The sequence below is a fragment of the Amblyraja radiata genome, chromosome 3 (genome assembly GCF_010909765.2).
Source record: "Amblyraja radiata isolate CabotCenter1 chromosome 3, sAmbRad1.1.pri, whole genome shotgun sequence".
Lineage (NCBI taxonomy): Eukaryota > Metazoa > Chordata > Chondrichthyes > Rajiformes > Rajidae > Amblyraja > Amblyraja radiata.
This window is the reverse complement of record NC_045958.1, coordinates 22368762-22389907: the sequence shown is the minus strand read 5'-3', so window position 1 is coordinate 22389907 and position 21146 is coordinate 22368762. Positions and strand designations below refer to the sequence as shown.

At 47.8% G+C, this 21146-nt stretch overlaps 1 protein-coding gene across 3 annotated transcripts; it reads right to left on the bottom strand.

The window, feature by feature from the left end:
• Nucleotides 1-1536: 1536 nt before the first annotated feature.
• On the bottom strand, nt 1537-21016 carry LOC116970856 (myb-related transcription factor, partner of profilin-like). 3 transcript variants are annotated; one of them, XM_033017451.1, is made up of 3 exons: nt 20740-21016; nt 19504-19724; nt 1537-2341 (listed from the first exon to the last, which is right to left on the bottom strand). In XM_033017451.1, the coding sequence occupies exons 1-3, from the start codon at nt 20925-20927 to the stop codon at nt 1656-1658; spliced, it is 1095 nt and encodes a 364-aa protein (XP_032873342.1). In that variant the 5' UTR covers nt 20928-21016; the 3' UTR covers nt 1537-1655. The 3 variants fall into 3 exon arrangements, with proteins under 3 accessions (XP_032873342.1, XP_032873343.1, XP_032873344.1); XM_033017452.1 differs by lacking the exon at nt 20740-21016 and adding an exon at nt 8225-8353 and having other exon boundaries at nt 19504-19718; XM_033017453.1 differs by lacking the exons at nt 19504-19724; nt 20740-21016 and adding exons at nt 8225-8353; nt 8503-8700.
• Between the last annotated feature and the right edge of the window lie 130 nt (nt 21017-21146).

The window sequence follows — 21146 nt, the reverse complement described above, 5'->3', positions numbered from 1 at the left end:
AATATTGTTGAGAAGAACTTTGGCTTTGTAGTTCTACTGTAACCCTACCCATGTTTGTGGAGCCTCCGAACATTACATCACTTGATCTCACTGGCTCTCCACTCCGCTCTGGACCATTTGGACAACAAAAACTCCTATCATCAAGTTCGCCGACGACGCCACTGTTGTAGGACGAATGACTGATGGTGACGAGTCAGAGTATAGAAATGAGATCGACCAATTGACCAAATGGTGCCAGCACAACCTGACCCTCAACACCAGCAAAACCAAGGAACTGATTGTGGACTTTGGAAGGGGTAGGATAGGGACCCACAATCCTGTTTATCAACGGGACGATGGTGGAAAGGGTCAAGCACTTCAAATTCCTGGGCGTGCATATTTCTGAAGATCTTTTCTGGTCCCAGCACACTGATGCAATTATAAAGAAAGCACATCTGCGCCTCTACTTCCCGAGAAGACTACGGAGAGTCGGTAAGTCAAAGAGGACTCTCTCGAACTTCTACAGGGCACAGTAGAGAGCACACTGACTGGGTGCATCGTGGCTTGGTTCGGCAACTTGAGCGTCCAGGAGCGGAAGAGAATGCAGAAAGTTGTGACCACTGCCCAGTCCATCATCGGCTCTGACCTCCCCATCATCGAAGGGATTTATCGCAGTCGCTGCATCAAAAAGGCTGCCAACATCATCAAGGACCCACACCATCCCGGCCACACACTCATCTCTCTGCTGCCATCAGGTAGAAGGTACAGGAACCTGAAATTTGGTACATCAAGGTTTAAGAACAACTACTTCCCCACAGCCATCAGGCTATTAAACTCGCCATCAAACAAACTCTGAACTATAGCAGCCTATTGCACTTTATCTGTTTATGTATGTGTATAAATGTGGTCTATGCTATAAAGACACGCTGAACTGTTCTGTATTTATGCTTACAATAATCTGTTGTGCTGCTGTAAGCAAGAATTTCATTGTCCTATCTGGGACAAATGACAATAAACTCTCTTGACTTGACTTGAAACTGTGGAAGGAGAAACAGTTAATATTTTAGGTCAGTCGCCCTGTATCAGAACTGATGCACTGTTGACCGGTCCGTGACTGAAATGTACATTTTCTCTCTCTCTCTCTCTCTCTCTCTCTCTCTCTCTCTCTCTCTCTCTCTCTCTCTCTCTCTCTCTCTCTCTCTCTCTCTCTCTCTCTTTCTCTCTCTCTCACTAACTCTCACTCTCTCTCTAACGCACTCTCTAACTCTCTCTCACTCTCACTCTAACTCTCTCTCACTCTCGCTCTAACTCTCTCGCTCTAACTCTCTCTCTAACTCTCTAAAAAGATGCTCCCTGCACTGATCAGAATATCTGGCACTTTCTGTTTTTGTTTCATATTTCCAGCACATACATTTTTTTGCTTTAAAGCTGAAAATTGCAAGTTGTGTCTTGTTCACAAAAACTAAGGCAAATACAAACTAGCTAATTATTACCCAATTAATTTTTGATAATATAATTTAAAGCAAATTAGCTAAAGGGATTGGAGTTTTATCTTTTTTAATATTTGAAAAATAAGTACAAAAATTGAACATACTGCATTAAAAAATATTGCTTAAAAAATATAAGATCAAAAATTAAATATTGTGATATCTCAGTCTATTTCAGTAGCAGGATCCCTAAACTAATCGTCTTTTCCTTCCTAAGCTCCTGGAGTTGTTCCTTGTTTGTGCCAACCCAAGTATCTCACACTGTTCCACTTCAGAAGGTTCTGGACTCCTCGCCGACTGAAGGAGTGCAGGTGAGTGGCCCAGTAAGCTTGCCGCGTGCTCTGACTGTCTAAGCACGGCCTTTATGAGCCTGAGTGGCTCCTGTGAAGCTGGGGAAAAGTGCTGCTGCATAGACAGATTTATCTCTGAAATGTTTTGAGCCATTTCCTGGGTGTGAAGGATCAACTGCTGATTCTGCGTCACCAGTTCCCTGGTGCTGTCAGCCACTCCCTGTGTCTGCTGGGCCACCTGATGGGTGTGCTGCGCAACCAAGTGCGTTTCGTGAGCTAGCTCCCGAGTTGCCTGGATGAGGTCCCGCATGAGAGGCTGGAAACCTTCCCAAAAATCTCTCATGAGCGCAGTTTGCTGGTTTTGAGCAGTAAGCAGTTGCCTATCAAAGTCATTCATCACACTGTCCTTTGGTGAGGGGCAAATATCCCTGTGAGACAGGAATGGCTCTGGCAGAGAGGGTGGTACATGAGGGGAAGAGGGAGATTCTGAGGATGGTGTCCAACATCTTGCACTATCCTCACGGGAAGTGACACATGTCCCTGATGGCCCAGCCTCCTCTGCAGTGCATCCTCTTTCCTCCTTTACTGTGAAAAAATATTTAGTTTTCCTGTTAAATCACTAGAATGAAACCAACAATGTTGAAATCTTAATATACAATTAAGAATTAAATTGTTTAAAATCAAGCTTCAATATAACAAGATTATGATTGAAGTTGAAAATATATTGTTTTTAAATAGGTTTTTAAACAGACCATTTCAAAGGATTGCATGCTGTGAAGCATTTACTGTAATCACCATGTAAGCCATTTGGAAGAGTTTATAGTGTTTTTTTTAAACCTTTGACTAACACATTAAAAAAAACACACCTGTCTGGCATCGGGTGCAATGAGGAGATAGATTCATGTTGAAGCCCTGCAGTTTTCCTCTAACTATAAATTATCATGAAATAACATCTCAGAGCATCTGTCCCTTTCCTTTGAAAAACAAATCAATTTGGAATTAAGATAATTGAAGCTAAATGAAATTTACAATTATTGTTTTGTCATTTAAACACTGAGTTTTTGGCTCCAAGGTTTAGGAAAAGTAAAAGTAGATTCAAAGTCTGAAGAAGGGTTTCAACCCGAAACATTGCCCATTTCCTTCGTTCCATAGATGCTGCCTCACCCGCTGAGTTTCTCCAGCATTTTTGTCTACAGTAAATTCAAATCATCATTTTGAGGCCGAAGAAAACAAATTTCCCTTCCTAAATACCACCTTCTTAATATGTCACAACATTTGTCATAAAGTAGTTGTGAAACCTGTGGTACAAAAAATTATTCGACGTGGGATTTTCCTGGAGGAATGAGTACTTCTCCATGCAAAACACCCCTCCCTCCCTCATTCCCATACCACCCCCGACACACTTGAAACATTCCTTATTAAAAATAGAACATTAAAGTGCTGAAATATCTCAGCAAGTCAGGCAACATCTCTGGAGAACATGGATACATGACGTTTTAGTTCAGGGCACTCTTGAGTTACTCCAGCACTTTATGTCTTTTTTTGTAAACCAGCATCTGCAGTTCATTATTTCTATTTATTGAAAATATCCCTTTTTTAATTGTTTTGCCATTCGAACTGGAATAATTCATTAAGATCTGGCTCTACATTAATTCAAATCCTTCTCGCAATAAGAAATGGACCCGTACATTTCTTGCCAACAGCCGGTCTTTGTTATTTCAAGTCATACGTAGGGACACAAAATAAACCATCGCCAAATGAGAGAAAGGGGATATTCAAAACACAACTATCTCTCAGCAAGCTTTATATAATTCCTTTTCATTGTTGATGTCTGCTCCCTCCACAAAACCTTGTTTCACAATAATATTCATCGCCCCCACTGCCAACAATAATTTATTCAGCTTTCTACCAACAGTTCTCTCTGACACCCACCTCAGTATCTCATTCCTCTCTCTGACCCACATTACACCCACATTGCATACAGTCCCAACCTGGAAATATTTAACTTTTTCTTCAGCTCGATGGGTTAATAAGCGAGTTCGGTATTCCGACTGCGCATGCCCAGGTCATAGGCTACTCGCGATAAACATTCTCGGCAGCTAACTCCAGCTCACCTCTGCCTGTCCCGCTGGGTTAACTGACAGCCCTGGACTGACGGGACACCGGTCCGGAGCAGTGGAGCTAGCACTTCTTCTCCGCGCTGGCTGTAAGCCTGGGCCACCACTGCTCCGGGCCGGTGTCCCATCAGTCCAGGGCTGTCGGTTAACCCGGTGGGACAGGCAGAATTGAGCTGGAGTTAGTACTTCTTCTCCACGCTGGCTGTAAGCCTGGGCCGCCACTGCTCCGGGTCAGTATCCTGTCTGTCCAGGGTCATCCAGACATCTCCGGCCGCCGGCGAACAGGAATGGGACACTTGGGAGGAGACGGGGACGGTCCAGTAGCAATTCAACAGCGCTTGAAGCGCTGGAGACACCGGTTCGATCCTGACTACGGGTGAAACGCAGGTCTGTATTCATTCAGCAGCACAGCTGCCGAGCATGTTTATCGCGGGTGACCTTTGACAAATCCCACGATTCCTTGCGTTTTTCAGAATAACAAACTTGCTTATTGCAGGAGCACCTTCAATTTGCAGGCTGCCATCTTGAGGAAAAACACTTACAATACCCTCTCAAGGACAACACTGGGTGGTCATTAAAAGTTGCCCTGACATCACCTTACATCACTTGTGCATGACATCCTCCAAAGCAGAGCCAAGACATAGCTTGGAATTCAAAACCAATTTAAAGGAGATGGTTAATGACAGTATTAATTGAGGGGGTTATTTCAAATCCAGATCAAACTTCCAAGCTCATTTGCATGGTCTGCATTTGAAATAGCTTGTTGGCTCCAGTGATAATCCCGGCAATTAATATTGTCTTAATCACCTTCTTTAGATCCTGGTACATTTTTTCCAAACTAAATGAAATAATTGTCTAGATACTATCTACCAGATTGAGTTATTTATTATTCCCAGGACTAGGTATTTGTCAGCTCTGATTCATGAGCTGAATATTATATTCCTCCTCCTCATTAATTGTAAAGATCACTTAGGAGGCGGGTTTGGAAAGAGTAAGTATGCAAATCCGTTATTCTGTTGTGGACCACTGCTGAGATAACAAAGTTCGTAATTTGGGTGTACAGGCACTTCGCGTTTTATATGTTTGATTAAAGCGTTTTTGGAATAACACTCTTATTCCTTTAATACCAAAGCTTGATTTGTGCGCTAGTATTTTTGGAATAACGCACTCAAATTTACTGCTGACGGCGTGGTCAATTCAACGTTCTTGAATTGCATGCTGCTGTTCAGACACATAACCCCCACATAAAATATTAGGTGCCTGTATATTCAAAATCACACAAAGACTCAGCTGTAAAATGATTAAGGGATTGGACAGGCTAGATGCAGAAAGATTGTTCCCGATGTTGGGGAAGTCCAGGACAAGGGGTCACAGCTTAAGGATAGAGGGGAAATCCTTTAGAACCGAGATGAGAAAAACATTTTTCCGCACTCCGGGTCTTGTTGTTGGAGCCCCCGGCGGGCGCTAGCAAAGTCCCGCAGCCATTCCAAGCCGCACGGGGCGGTGATGTAAGGCCCCGCTACAGGTACTCTTCGACCCCGCAACTCGGGCGGGTGCGGGTGAAGTCACCGTTGCGGAAGCCCCAAAAAGCGGTCTCCCAGCAGGGACCCGCGGGCTCCCGGTGTTCCTGTCTGCAAGACCTGCGGTAAGCCTCCGAATCTCCGGGGTCAGGTCGCAGCCGAGCGCCACCACCGCTCCTCCCGCTCCGAACTCGGCCAGCTCCTCGATGGTGAGTAGGTCCGCAGGCTCCGTGACTGGAGCCCCAGGTCGTTCCTGCTGGAGGCTGCTCCACGGTGCTAGGCCCCAACGACAACGGAGACCCGACAGAGAAAAGGTCGGGTTCTCCGTGCAGGGGATAGATTTTTAAAAGTTTCCCCCACCCCCCACCCCCCACACACATACCCACACACATACACAAAAAAATAATAAAAACTACATTCAAACGAGACAAAAAATAATAAAAAGACAGACGGACTGCAGAGGCCGCCCACCGGAATCTCTGGAACTCTCTGCCACAGAAGGTAGTTGAGGCCAGTTCATTGGCTATATTTAAGAGGGAGTTAGATGTGGCCCTTGTGGCTAGACGGATCAGGGGGTATGGAGAGAAGGCAGGTACAGGATACTGAGTTGGATGATCAGCCATGATCATATTGAATGGCGGTGCAGGCTTGAAGGGCCGAATAGCCTACTCCTGCACCTATTTTTCTATGTTCTATGTTTCTATGATTGGTGGTGGGTTTCAGTTTATAAAATTACCCTTCTGGTCGTTATGGTTTAAGACAAACAATTCAATATTACTTGGTGTTTAAGAAGGAACTGCAGATGCTGGAAAATTGAAGGTAGGCAAAAATGATGGAGAAACACAGCGGTTGAGGCAGCATCTATGGAGCGAAGGAAATAGGCAACGTTTTTTTGGTAATCTCATTCAGGGCCCAAGTGGATAGCTGGTTTAGGAAATGGAAATAATGTGTTATCAGCACCTTTAAAGTAGGGAAATAATCCAAATAGGGCAAGTAAGTGGGATGTTTGCTGATGGAGCAGAATGTGGGAAAATGTGAGGATATCCACTTTTGAAAGAAGAATTCGGAAGGAAATTAATTTTTTAATGTAGGGAAATGACAAAATTCTGCAGTACAAAAGCATGTGGGAGTTCCAGTATGTGAAACATAAAAGATTAACATGCGAGAGCTGGAGTTAGGAAATTGAGGCGAATTGTTGAGTAGCAAAATCGGGAACACTTTGAATGAAATTTACAGAGATCAAATCTGGAATTCTGTATATAATTTAGGTTTCTATATTTAAGGAAGGATATGCAAGCATTGGAGGGAGAGCAGTCGAGGAGATTCATTGAGTGGATTTCTGGGTTGAAGGGAAAAATATGAAGACTGAGCAAGTTGAGTCTGTACGTATTGGAGCACAGGAGGATGAGAAATTATCTTACTAAAACATACAAGATTCTGACGACACCCCCCTCCCCCCCTACTAAGTGCTGGATGGAGTAACAGTGGGTAGGCAACATTCCTGAAAGACTTGGATGACACGTTTCGGACTTCTCCTCCATCGTTGTCAGGACATCTTCAAAATCGACGGGAAACATCAACTGTTCAGGGTAGAGGCGTCCAAGATTTTAGAGGGGTGGGTTTTAAAGGGGAAAGATTTAAATGGGATCTGAGGGATGTTTTTCCACACAGAGTGGTGGATATATAGAATGAACAGCCTAAGCAGATGGTAGAGGCAGGGACAATTAAAATATTTAAAATGCATTTTGTCAGGTACCTAGACAGGAGAGATTTAGAAGGATACGAGCCAAAATGCAGGTGAATGAGGTGAGCTTATAAAAGCATCTTGGTTGGCATGAATGAATTGGGCTGAAGGACCTGTGTCTGTGCTGTATGACTGTAATGATGCACGAGTTTAAGCATGTGCAGGGACTGAGTTCCAACATTCACCAAAGCATGAGGATGGGTCTTGTACTATTTTTGGAAGAGTTATGGTCATCTACCTATTTGTCCACATTGCACAGTACCACTCCCCGATAATATAGATTCAATGAGAAAAAATACAGTGTTGGAGTAACTCACCGGGTCAGGCAGCATTCCTGGCTAAAGGCTGGAGGTGAAAGAAAGACAATATGCTGTTCCTATGTTTAACATTTCAATTTTATCCCCCGTCCTTCTTCTTCCCTTCCAGGAAAGGTCCTGACCCAAACATCCCCTATCCATTTTCTCCAGGAATGCTGCCTGGACTCCAGAACTTTGAGATTTTTTTGAAAACCAGCATCTGCAGTTCCTTGTTTCCAGCTTCAACGAGAGATGGATTGATGTGTCAAAGGTCTTCAATGAGCACCACCACAATCTTTGATCAGTGTAAGAAAAGGGTTTTGGGGGAGACTTTAAATCGGACATAAAACCTCTGGTTAACCAAGGCAACCCTGATCCCTGTTCTCCCTTACCATTTTGATGCATGAATCATCTTCAGCCGCAAAGGCACTGGGAAAATATCAATAATGCTGACTCATCAAAATCCTCCAAATTCACTGGAGACACAAATGAACCAATGTCAACATCCTCTCCCAGGTTAAGTTCCCAAGCAATGTTGGGCAGGTTGAGACATTCACATGCCTCATAGCAGGCACCCTGGCATGGGAGGAGATTATCATCTGGAAAAAGATTCAAGGATGTGCTCAAGGCTTTCTTAAAGAAGTAAAGTATTCTCACCATCTGCTGGGAAATTCTGGACCATGCCCGGGTCCAATATGTCTGGGATGGTATTGAAATCCTTAAAACCATGCAATGGGAGTACAGAGAAATCCTCTGAAAGGAGTGCACTACCTAAAAATCAGCCAACTCACCTGCCTGTCCTTCGGACCTCTCCTGCCCAGTCTGTGAAAGGTCTGTGGTGCCCACATTGGTCCCATTAGGCATCTCAGAAACACCAGGCTATAGTGGAAGCGAGTTCTCCTCCATCGTTGTTAGACTCCCTAAGAAGAAAAATGTCAGCCGTGATCTTAATGGAGCAGAGCTGACTAGTCTAATCCTGTCAACATTTAAAGTTTTTATGTTTTAACATCTGTCCCTGGAATATCAAATATGAAGGCATACGGGTTTGATTTAACATGAGTTTGTTTACCTGTCAACCTAGGTTGGAGCTTGCATTCTGAACCTTCGGCTTCCAAGAAACCTACGCTAAGCATACTTCCATTGCCAATTTAAGAACATTTTGTTCCTGAACTTATTACTCGAATAGTCTGGAATCAGTCAGTTCAAATCTGAATCTTGACGCATACATGTTAAACATGGAAATAAGCCAAAAAAACAAAAGTGCTGGAGGAAATCTGAGTCAGGCAGCAGCTGTGGAAGGAATGGACAACAACATTTTAAGTCTGGACTCTTCTTCAGACTTTCAGACTATGTCCGGGAATATGGACTATGGATGGGTCCCCTCGCTGGGGATTGCCAAAGAAGAGCTCCGACCGCCGGCCCGCGGCCCGATAATATCCTGAAGCCGCGGTCTGCAGAGCTTCTAGTCGCGGGCGCAGCGTGGACTTACCGTCTGGAGCCTGGGTTCCCTCACCGTGAACAGCCTGAGACAGCTCCGACCGCCGGCCTGCACCCAACAACATCCTGAAGCTGCGGCCTCCGGTAGGAAAGTGCCGATTCGGGACCTCCAAGCCGCGGAGTGTGTTCGACCGTCCCGACGTCGGAGTTTCAACCACCCCGACGAGAGGGCCTGTACATCGGGCCGTCCGTACGGAGGTTTATGGCCCCGACCACGGGTGAACAATGGAGGAGGACCGACTGTACTTTGTGCCTTCCACCACAGTGAAGAATGCTGTGGTGGATGTTTGTGTTTAATTTTACTTCGGAGTCACGTGAGTGACTACGTGAAGAACCCGCTCAGTGCGCAGGCGCGGCATTACGCCAGCAGTGCAACAGCGGCTGCCACGGGACTTAGGCTGTCCCGCTACAGCATGAACCGTCAGGTGAGTACCCTGAGGTGGGGTTTTCTTTTACAGGTGAGCCTTTTTCTGCTTGTGTTTTTTATAGGCAGAGAAAAAGGCTCTGGATAAAACTGTCCCCCGTTTTCCCGTTGGGGAGGGGGGCAGCAACAGGCGGTAGGAGCGATCCGGTGTTCCGTAATTCCCCGACACCGTGCCGAGGCCAGCCCGCTAGTACCTGAAGCAGCGGGCTGGACGCATAGCCACTCGAGAGGCATCCGGCAGGTGTTCCCGATGTCGGACGGGACGTCTCCCCACCCGCACGGGGGGAGAGAGAGCCGCCTGAGCCGCTGGAGCGGCTCATGGAGCAGGTGCCTGCGAGACGCGCTGCTTGAGGGGCGCTCTCGCATCTACAAGGCAAAAGCTCCAGAAGAACCTGTCCCCCGCTCGACTCCAGCGGAGGAGCGTTCCATTGCAGGAGGGGCATCAACAGGCGGTAGGAACAATTACCGGTCGCCCCGCTATCCCCATCACCGCGCCGAGCCCAGTCCCGCTAGTGCCTGAACTGCGGGCTGGATGTCTAGCCATCCGAACAGGCATCCGGCCGGTGGCGTCCGATTCGTCGGACGGGGACATGTCTCCACCTAAATGGAGGAGAGACAGCCGCCTGAGCTGCATCCAACAGCAATTGGAGCAGCTCCAGCGAGATGCGCAGAAAGAGCGCTCTCGCGGAGGGAGGTCAGGCACCCCCTCCACAGTGCCTCATGCACTGCCCTCTGCTCACTCATTACTGGAGGCTAGCATTGGTGACCAGGGTTGGGCTGGTCTGGAACAGGGGCAGGCGGACGAATTCGGGAGTATGCCAGGGGTGCAGGAACATGAAGAGCTGTTGGGTGTGATGGACCGCTTGTAGCAACCCCACGGGCTGGAGCACCGCTGGAACCAAGAATGGCGGCCAGCATCAACCATTACTGGAAAAGGTGCTCGCTGAGGTGCTGAAACAACACAGCACCAGAAAACGGTGAGGCCCTCAAAGTAAAAAGTGTCAACAGCCAAATCTGGGGGCATGTGGGTCACACATCCAGACCCAAGAACTCAAGCTACAGCGGATCCTAAGGCTCCTGACGTCAGCCATCACAGCCTTTGCTCGTTCCGTGGAGACCACGGAGATGGATACCTGCCAGCAGGATGTGCTGGCATTAATGTGTACCACACAATTTGAGATCAACAATCTCCGGAGGGAAACATAAGACCTGCCCTCAATCCCAAATTTGCTGGCTTGTGTAAAGCCCCAGCTGCGGAGACGGACGCGCTGCTATTTGGGAAAGATTTCAATAAAAACTGAAGGAGATGCAGGAAGCATCAAAAACCTTCGGCCCAATGAGGGCAGGCCCCGGGACGAGCAAACCAAGACCTCCGATACCCAAGTGGCAGCACCCCACGGCATCCACCAGTCGACGTCCGCAATATGGGACTGGTGAACGCTTGGGGTCCGCACATTATCCCCAAAGATCTTTCAGATCAGGGCCCGCAGCGGACCCTCTGGAAAATGCGCCTCCCCCCAACATCGCCAGCACGTCAGAACAAAATCTTCAGGAAAATGAAGAAACAGAATCGCCAATAACCATGGAGGTAGGTGGGTCTGGTCCCTACCAGCATATAGAGAATAAGGGTGCTTTATTAACAGGGGGGAGATTACACTTGTTTAAAGAAGCATGGGGTATGGTCACGAGTGACAAGTATATACTCAACAACATTACAGGATATAAAATACAATTCATGTCAGAAAAAACGCCGCCAGTTCAACAATGGCCCCAAAGGGTATTTCTCCCTCCGTCAAAGAGAAACGTGAGGGACAAGCTGAACTGGTGAGACTTATCACAAAGGGGGTCATCGAAAAGACCAAACATGAACCTTTGGAAATTGTATCGAATATATTCACTAAAACCAAAAAAGATGGTGTCTGTCGCATCATCATTGACTTAACATCACTAAACAAATTTGTTAAGTATATACATTTCAAAATGGAGACATATGTTACTGCCAAACAACTGAATTCCAAAGGACACTTCATGGCAAGCATTTATCTTAAAGATGCTTACTATCTAGTACCCATATACAAGGATCATCGCAGATACCTAAAATTTATCTGGATGGTACAAAGCATTGCCCTATGGGCGAACTTCAGCCCAAGATTATTCACCAAAATATTGAACCCAGCCATGGCAATACTAAGAAAACAAAAACATATTGTCATGGCATATCTGGAGGATATTCTCATAGTAGGGAAAACGATGGAATTGGCTGTGGCAGCAGTATCAGCTACAAAACAGCTCCTCGAAACTCTGGGGTTCGTCCTACATCCAGATAAATCTAAGTTGAAGCCATCCACTATCATGGACTACCTGGGCTTCACAATTAACTCAGTCCATATGACTGTTACCTTGCCAAAGGCAAAAATGGTTGAATTAGTACAATCATGCAACAAATTAATGGTCAACGAGCGACCAACTATTCGACAAGTAGCAAGAGTAATTGGGGAAATGGTAGCAGCATTTCCGGCTACACAATTCGGACCTTTGCACTATCAAAAAATTTACAGAGAGCAAAGGTACGGGCAATAAAAGACATACAGGTCACTTTGATCGTGTCATGAACTTACCCACTGAAGCAATATCAGAGCTACAGTGGTGGGCAAAAAACGTTTGGCATAGTTTCAGCCCTATCTTTATCACTAACCCTACTTTAGTTATACAAACAGATGCCAGTGCTCAAGGCTGGGGAGCGACTAACTCCATATCCAGCACAAGTGGTAGATGGACTAAACTAGAGTCATCATTACTACTTACACTGGGCATTAACTATCTAGAAGGTACACAGAATTGCTGGGGAAACTCAGCGGGTGCAGCAGCATCTATGGAGCGAAGGAAATAGGCGACGTTTCGGGCCGAAACCCTTCTTCAGACTGATCTATCTAGAGGGCTATCTGGGATAACTATCTAGAGATGTTGGGCGCCTTTTATGGTTTAAAAGCATATGTATCTAATATGCAGCACTTGCATGTTCGGTTACAAATTGATAAATACTACGGTGATGGCTTATATTAACCATATGGGTGGCATAAAATCATTATCATGCGACAAATTGGTCAACATGATTTGGCAATGGTATGTCGAAAGACATATTTGGCTATCAGCTACTTAACTACCAGGTAAGCTAAACACCCATGCCATGAGAAAATTAAACGCCTGGGTTGCAAGTTTGAACAGACCTTACCTGGAACTGGGATTGTCCAAACAAACCATCACCACCATGTCGGCATCCCTTCGAACATCCACCAAGAGGCAGTACATAACCAGCGTCAAAAAAGGGAGAAGTACTGCCAGAAACATGGACAACATACGCAACAGCTACAGCCACCAACATACTGGAGTTCCTGGCCATCTACACCACGATGTAGGGATCAGCTACAGTGCCATCAACACAGCGCAGAGTGCTCTTTCTGCTTATCTCAAACCAGCGGCAGGACAACAGGCGATGGGATCCCATCCACTGGTGGTAAAACTGATGAAGGGCATTTACAATATCAAGCCCTAAGCCCAGGTATACCCATATTTGGGATATCAGTGTGGTCCTGACATATCTCAGGGAATGGCCACCAGCCAGATCCCCCGGCCTCGAGCAAGCTACACTAAAGACGCTCATGTTGATGGCACTTGTATCCGCTCAGAGGGTCCAGTCACTACACCTATTGCGACTGGACAACATGATCACAGCTCCAGACCAGATCTGTCGTTATCCAGCGACTGGTCAAACAGAGCAGACCAGGAACACCTAATCCAGTCGTGGCTTACCCACCAGAACCACGGTTATGTGCCATGACCTACCTACTATCCTACATAGACACAACCAGAATATTCGAGGGAGATGAAAAGCCTTGTGGGTCAGTCACAAAAACCTTATGGTGGGGTACGAGCCAAACCATTGCGAGATGGCTCAAGCAGGTGCTAGAAACTGCTGGGATAAACACTAACATGTACAAATTTTATTCCACCAGGGCAGCATCCATGTCGACGGCTAAAGAATGGACATGCCTATACACCACATCCTGGCTACAGCAGGATGGTGGGAAGGGAAAAGACCGTTCAGAAATTTTATAATAAGCCATTGGCAAAACCTGGTTTATTTGCAGTAAAGATTTACGAACTGCAAATATTTAATTTAAGCCCAGGGTTGCAACTTAATTCTTTGTTGTTATTGTTTAAAAAATACCATTGTGTTTTTCTACAAATAGACTCATTGGTTCATTACGATAACACTTCCTCCCTCAAGAACTTCGGCAGTGAGTGAAATGAAACTGTTACACGGTTTGAAATCACAGAGCTTTGAAATCTTCACGTAGTAACTCACGTGACTCCGAAGTAAAATAGTAAGATTAAACGAGAACTTACCAGTTTGAAGTTTGATCTGTATTTTATGAGGAGTTACGATGAGGGATTACGTGCCCTCCGCTCCCACCCTCATTATATGGATCAAACTAATAAATTGATGTCTCCTTATCTTTACTATGTTTACTTCAAAATAACTGTGTCTATCTGTGATTCCACACCGCTGCTTGGAAGTATGCCGCGCCTGCGCACTGAGCGGGTTCTTCACGTAATCCCTCATCGTAACTCCTCATAAAATACAGATCAAACTTCAAACTGGTAAGTTCTCGTTTAATCTTACTATTTTATTCTGTACTTTGTGTTCTTTTTTGATTGTACCGCTGCTGGCACCTAGCTCTCTCCCTCTGGCATTACATTTATCTCCTTCTTTCTTTATCTTTACCTTTTTCTCCATCTATTACTTGCCAGTCTTTGCCACCCCCACCCCTGTGTTTTCCAGGATTCTCACCTCTTCACCCCAACCCAAAATATTGTCTGTACATTCTCTCCACAGATGCTCCCTGACTCGCTGAGTTCCTCCAGCACTTTATTTTTGACTCAGATTTCAACATCTTTTTTTTTGTGTTTCCATGGAAATAGGCCATTTGACCCAATTAACCCGACTATATCCCCTCTATCATTGAAAATCAACTTGCCTTTACATGGCAATTAAGGGTTACCAAAGAGCTTTACATGCAATGAATGACTGTCATATTAGACATTAGTTAAACTAAACCATACAGAATAACTAACTTGTGATGGGCAGGTGAGTGTGAAATGCAAACCCTTATGCCGCATCTGCGCCCAGTCCAATTCCTCCGTCTACACCCGATCTGCGCCCAGGATGAGGTGTTCCATATCAGGGCATCAGAGATGTCCTCATTCTTTAGGAAACGGGGGTTCTCCTCTTCCGTTATAGATGAGGCTCTCACCGGGGTCTCAATATCCCGCAGCTCCGCTCTTACTCCCCCTCCCCCCATTTGTAACAAGGATAGAGTCCCCCTTGTCCTCACTTTCCACCCCATCAGCCGTCGCATACAGCATATAATCCTCCAACATTTTCACCACCTCCAACGGGATCCCACTACTGGCCACATCTTCCAATCTTTCAGATTCAGATTCAGATTCAGATTCAATTTTAATTGTAATTGTCAGTGTACAGTACAGAGACAACGAAATGCATTTAGCATCTCCCTGGAAGAGCGACATAGCAAATGATTTGAATAAATAATAATGTGATAATAAGTGTCCGGGGGGTGGGGGGGTGATTGGCAGTCACCGAGGTACGTTGTTGAGTAGAGTGACAGCCGCCGGGAAGAAGCTGTTCCTGGACCTGCTGGTTCGGCAACGGAGAGACCTGTAGCGCCTCCCGGATGGTAGGAGGGTAAACAGTCCATGGTTGGGGTGAGAGCAGTCCTTGGCGATGCTGAGCGCCCTCCGCAGACAACGCTTGCTTTGGACAGACTCAATGGTGGGGAGCGAGGAACCGGTGATGCGTTGGGCAATTTTCACCACCCTCTGCAATGCCTTCCGGTCGGAGACAGAGCAGTTGCCATACCATACTGTGATGCAGTTGGTAAGGATGCTCTCGATGGTGCAGCGGTAGAAGTTCACCAGGATCTGAGGAGACAGATGGACCTTCTTCAGTCTCCTCAGGAAGAAGAGACGCTGGTGAGCCTTCTTGATCAGAGTTGAGGTATTGTGGGTCCAAGAGAGGTCATCGGAGATGTTGACTCCCAGGAACCTGAAGCTAGAAACACGTTCCACCTCCGTCCCGTTAACGTGGATGGGGGTGTGCATGCCGCCCCTGGACTTCCTGAAGTCTACAATGAGCTCCTTGGTCTTCTTGGAGTTAAGGGCCAGGTTGTTGTCAGCGCACCATGCTGCTAAGTGCTGGACCTCCTCCCTGTAGGCCGACTCATCGTTGTTGCTGATGAGGCCAATCACCGTTGTATCATCTGCATACTTGATGATGGTGTTAGTACCATGTACAGGTGTGCAGTCATAGGTGAAGAGGGAGTAGAGGAGGGGGCTCAGCACACAGCCCTGTGGAACGCCGGTGTTCAGGGTGAGGGTTGAAGAGGTGTGCTTGTCTAACCTAACAGACTGGGGTCTGTTGGTTAGAAAGTCCAGTATCCAGTTGCAGAGGGAGGGGTCGATGCCCAGGTTACCGAGTTTGGTGATCAGTTTTGATGGTATAATGGTGTTGAATGCTGAGCTGTAATCGATGAACAGCATTCTGACGTAAGTGTCTCTGTTGTCGAGGTGGGAGAGGGCGGAGTGAAGTGCCGTTGAGATGGCATCCTCCGTACTCCTGTTCTTGCGGTAGGCAAACTGATAGGGATCCAGTGTGGGGGGTAGGCAGCTTTTGAGGTGTGCCAGGACCAGCCTCTCGAAGCACTTGGTGATGATGGGGGTAAGTGCAACTGGGCGGAAGCCGTTGAGGCTTGCCGCAGTGCAGTGTTTTGGCACTGGCACGATGGAAGTGGTTTTAAGGCACGTGGGGACAACTGCTTGGGCAAGTGACAGGTTGAAGATGTCAGTCCAGACGTCTGTCAGCTGCGCAGCACAGGCCCTGAGCACGCGCCCGGGGATGCCGTCAGGGCCAGCAGCTTTACGTGCATTAGTCCTACTCAGTGCCACGAATACGTCGTAGGGGGTGAGTGTGAGGGGTTGGTGATCGGCAAGTAGCACAGCCTTGATGGCTGTCTCCAGATTGTCCCTGTCGAAGCGGCCATAGAAGTGGTTAAGCTCCTCAAGGAAGGAGGCGTCGCTGGATGTGGGGGTGGTGTTGGAGGGTCTGTAGTCCGTGATGGCCTGGATGCCTTGCCACATGCGTCGGGGGTCGGAGTTGTTGTTGAAGTGCTCCTCAATCCTGAGCTTATGGCAGTGCTTGGCCTTCTTGATGCCCCTCTTCAGGTTAGCCCTGGCTGAACTGTAGGCTCGAGCATCGCCTGACCTGAAAGCGGTGTCCCGTGCTTTCAGCAGTAGCCTGACCTCGCTGTTCATCCATGGCTTCTGATTCGGCAATATGGTCACCTGTTTGAGGGAGGTGACACTATTGATGGTGGAGTTTATAAAGTCCAGAACAGAGGATGTGTAGGAATCAATGTCCGTGTGGGAGTCAAGGGTGGCCTGGGCTGCAAACGCCTTCCAGTCAGTGTTTCCAAAACACTGCTGAAGTGTGAAGTCCGCTTCCTCTGACCAGACTTTAACTGTCCTCACAGTTGGTTTAACCCGTCTGATGAGTGGGGAGTACTTAGGGAGCAGGAACAATGAGACGTGATCAGACTGACCAAGGTGGGGGAGGGGGATGGCTTTGTAAGCTTCAGCCATGTTGGTGTAGACTTTGTCCAGTGTCTTGTCTACTCTAGTGGGGAAGGAGACATGTTGGTGGAATTTGGGGAGTACAGTCTTCAGGTTAGAGTGATTGAAGTCACCCGCAACAATGAAGGCTGCCTCGGGGTTGTGCGTCTGTTGATTGCTAATGGCAGTATGCAGCTCTTTCATTGCAAGCTTGGCATTAGCATCAGGAGGGATATAGGCTGCAGTCACAACAGTGGAGGTGAACTCTCTGGGCAGATAGAACGGTCTGCATCTAACCAAGAGGAACTCAAGGTTAGCTGAGCAGTGACTCTCGATGATGGTGGAGTCCGTGCACCATGCTTTATTTACATAAATGCACAGACCCCCACCTCTGGTCTTACCGGAGTCTGATGTCCTGTCCGCTCGGAGTAAATGACGCCCCGATAGCTGGATGGCGCTGTCAGGAACGTCAGTGTTGAGCCAAGTTTCCGTGAAGATCAGGATGTTGCAGTCCTTGATCCAGTTGTGGGAGGTGATCCTTAGCCGGAGTTCGTCCATTTTGTTTGCCAGTGAGCGCACGTTGGCGAGGAAAAGGCTAGGAATCGCTACCCTGTGTGGGGCTAGCACTAACCTGGCCTTTAACCCACCTCTGCGTCCCCGGCGGTATTTTCGTACGCGTCGCCGTCTGTTGGTGCTTCTGGTCGGCCGAGCTGGCTTGGTGCGCGCTGGTGTTCTGCCGCTCCGTTGCTCCGCGTCTGCGTCTCCGTGACTCCGCAGGCGTTCTTCAGCCCCGCGGCTCTGCTGATGGTCTCCAGCCCCGGGGCTTACCTGGCATTCTCCAGCCCAGCGGGTCGGGTGGCGGTCTCCAGCTCCGCGGTGTTCTCCAGCTCCACGGGTCGGGTGGTGTTCTCCAGCTGCGAGGGTCAGGTGAGCTCCACGGGTCGGGTAGCGTTCTCCAGCTGCGAGGGTCAGGTGAGCTCCACGGGTCGGGTAGCGTTCTCCAGCTCCACGGATCGGGTGGCGGTCTCCAGCTCCGCGGTGTTCTCCAGCTCCACGGGTCGGGTGATGTTCTACAGCTGCGAGGGTCTGGTGAGCTCCACGGGTCGGGTAGCGTTCTCCAGCTCCACGGGTCGGGTAGCGTTCTCCAGCTCCACGGGTCGGGTGGCGTTCTCCAGCTCCACGGGTCGGGTAGCGTTCTCCAGCTCCACGGGTCGGGTAGCGTTCTCCAGCTCCACGGGTCGGGTGGCGTTCTCCAGCTCCACGGGTTTCCGCAGAGACCGTTCACTCCGAAACTCCCTGGTCAACTCGTCTCTTCCCACCCAAACCACCTCCTCCCCAGATACTTTCCCCTGCAATCGCAGGAGATGCAACACCTGTCCCTTTACCTCCCCCCACGACTCCATCCAAGGAACCAAACAGTCTTTCCAGGTGAGGCAGAGATTCACTTGCACCTCCTCCAACCTCATCTACTGTATCCGCTGTTCCAGGTGTCAACTTCTCTACATCGGCAAGACCTAGCGCAGGCTCGGCGATCATTTCACTAAACACCTCCGTTCAGTCCGTCTTAACCTACCTGATCTCCTGGTGGCTCAGCACTTCAACTCCCCCCATTCCCAATGTGACCTTTCTGTCCTGGGCCTCCTCCATTGTCAGAGTGAGCCCCAGTGCAAATTGGAGAACAGCACCTCATATTTCATTTGGGCAATTTACACCCCAGCGGTATGAACATTGACTTCTCTAACTTCAGATAGCCCTTGCATTCTCTCTCCATCCCCTCCCCAGTTCTCCCACTAATCTAAAGGGCCTGTCCCACTTACGCGACCTTTACAGGCGACTGCCGGTACACGTCATAGGTCGCCGAAATTTTCAACATGTTGAAAATTCAGCAGCGACCAGAAAGACGCTACGACTCTTTGAAGACCTCTCACGACCATAGGCTGTAATGTCGTGAGAGGTCTCCAATGATCGTGCGAGGTCACCCGCAACATGTCACCAGGGGTCGCCTGTATGGTCGTGAGAGGTCTCCAATGGTCGCGAGAAATCTCCAAAGAGTCGTAATGTCTTTCTGGTCGCCGCTGAATTTTCAACATGTTGAAAATTTCGGCGACCTATGACGGGTGCCGGCAGTCGCCTGTAAAGGTTGCGTAAGTGGGACAGGCCCTTTAATGTCTCCGTCTACATTCTATCTTTGTCCCGCCCCCTCCCCTGACATCACTCTGAAGATGGGTCTCGACCTGAAACGTCACCCATTCCTTCTCTCCAGAGATGCTGCCTCACCTGCTGAGTTACTCCAGCATTTTGTGTCTACCTTTGAGTTAAAATGTGATCATTTTGGGGAATTTAATATTTGCATTTGTGAAGCCAACACATTATTTCATTATAATGTAATCTTGGCTCAATGCCTATCACGCTCAAATTAGATTTAGTGCTGTTACGTGTTAATTGAAGGTAAACACTTACTTGTCCTCCAATATGGAAAATCTGCAGGATCTGGTCCACCCATGCAAATTATAGATTGAGGATGCATGACCCTATGGACTCTCCATTCCTCTGGGGTAAGGTCTTCTGGTCCGCAGGGTGCATCTTGAATTTGGCGTGCTGCTCTCGCCAAATTAGCTACCTCTTTGGTGCGCCGCATTAGGCCATCCCAACGTGTCTTGGTGGCTTTTACAGACCTTTTGGTCCTCAGTGCTGGGACCCAAGCTATTTACAATATATATTAATGATCTGGATGAGGGAATTGAAGGCAATATCTCCAAGTTTGCGGATGACACTAAGCTGGGGGGCAGTGTTAGCTGTGAGGAGGATGCTAGGAGACTGCAAGGTGACTTGGATAGGCTGGGTGAGTGGGCAAATGTTTGGCAGATGCAGTATAATGTGGATAAATGTGAGGTTCTCCATTTTGGTGGCAAAAACAGGAAAGCAGACTATTATCTAAATGGTGGCCCACTAGGAAAAGGGGAGATGCAGCGAGACCTGGGTGTCATGGTACACCAGTCATTGAAAGTGGGCATGCAGGTGCAGCAGGCAGTGAAGAAAGCGAATGGTATGTTAGCTTTCATAGCAAAAGGATTTGAGTATAGGAGCATGGAGGTTCTACTGCAGTTGTACAGGGTCTTGGTGAGACCACACCTGGAGTATTGCGTACAGTTTTGGTCTCCAAATCTGAGGATGGACATTATTGCCATAGAGGGAGTGCAGAGAAGGTTCACCAGACTGATTCCTGGGATGTCAGGACTGTCTTATGAAGAAAGACTGGATAGACTTGGTTTATACTCTCTAGAATTTAGGAGATTGAGAGGGGATCTTATAGAAACTTACAAAATTCTTAAGGGGTTGGACAGGCTAGATGCAGGAAGATTGCTCCCGATGTTGGGGAAGTCCAGGACAAGGGGTCACAGCTTAAGGATAAGGGGGAAATCCTTTAAAACCGAGATGAGAAGAACTTTTTTCACACAGAGAATGGTGAATCTCTGGAACTCCCTGCCACAGAGGGTAGTCGAGGCCAGTTCATTGGCTATATTTAAGAGGGAGTTAGATGTGGCCCTTGTGGGTAAGGGGATCAGAGGGTATGGAGAGAAGGCAGGTACGGGATACTGAGTTGGATGATCAGCCATGATCATATTGAATGGCGGTGCAGGCTCGAAGGGCCGAATGGCCTACTCCTGCACCTAATTTCTATGTTTCTATGTTTTGACAATTGAGACTGCATTGACCTTGGCAGTGATTTCCTGCCATATTTTGTCACGATCTCCCTGTGACAATCGGTGGGCACGGTTGAAAAGTTGGTCCCTCTGGGTGGTGACCTCTATAATCAGCACCTCCAACTCATCTGAGCTAAATCTGGGCAGCCTCGGTCTCCTCCTCTGCTGCTGTTCTGCCATTTTGCTGAAATCTGCAAACTTCCCTGCACCGCGTGGCCACCTCCCAACAGACTATTCATTTGCATGTTGTCAAATTGCCCGAAAGCGATGTGGCCTGTTTTTGCGGAACCCGCAGACTTAGCAGCAAACCCCGCTTCAATCGTGTGCGAATATAGCGACTGGTTGCAACATTTCCGCAATGCCACTAATTTGCGTCTGCGGAAAACTTGCAGACATTTG

What these genes read in the sequence shown, in the direction of transcription:
- LOC116970856 (XM_033017451.1), bottom strand. Translation starts at nt 20,927, where the DNA reads ATGGCAGAACAGCAGCAGAGGAGGAGACCGAGGCTGCCCAGATTTAGC. An exon ending in GTCAATGCAGTCTCAATTGT is followed by an intron (nt 19,725 to 20,739) that starts CAAAACATAGAA and finishes AGCACTGAGGAC; the next exon opens with CAAAAGGTCTGTAAAAGCCA. An exon ending in TTTTCCATATTGGAGGACAA is followed by an intron (nt 2,342 to 19,503) that starts GTAAGTGTTTAC and finishes ATTTTTTCACAG; the next exon opens with TAAAGGAGGAAAGAGGATGC.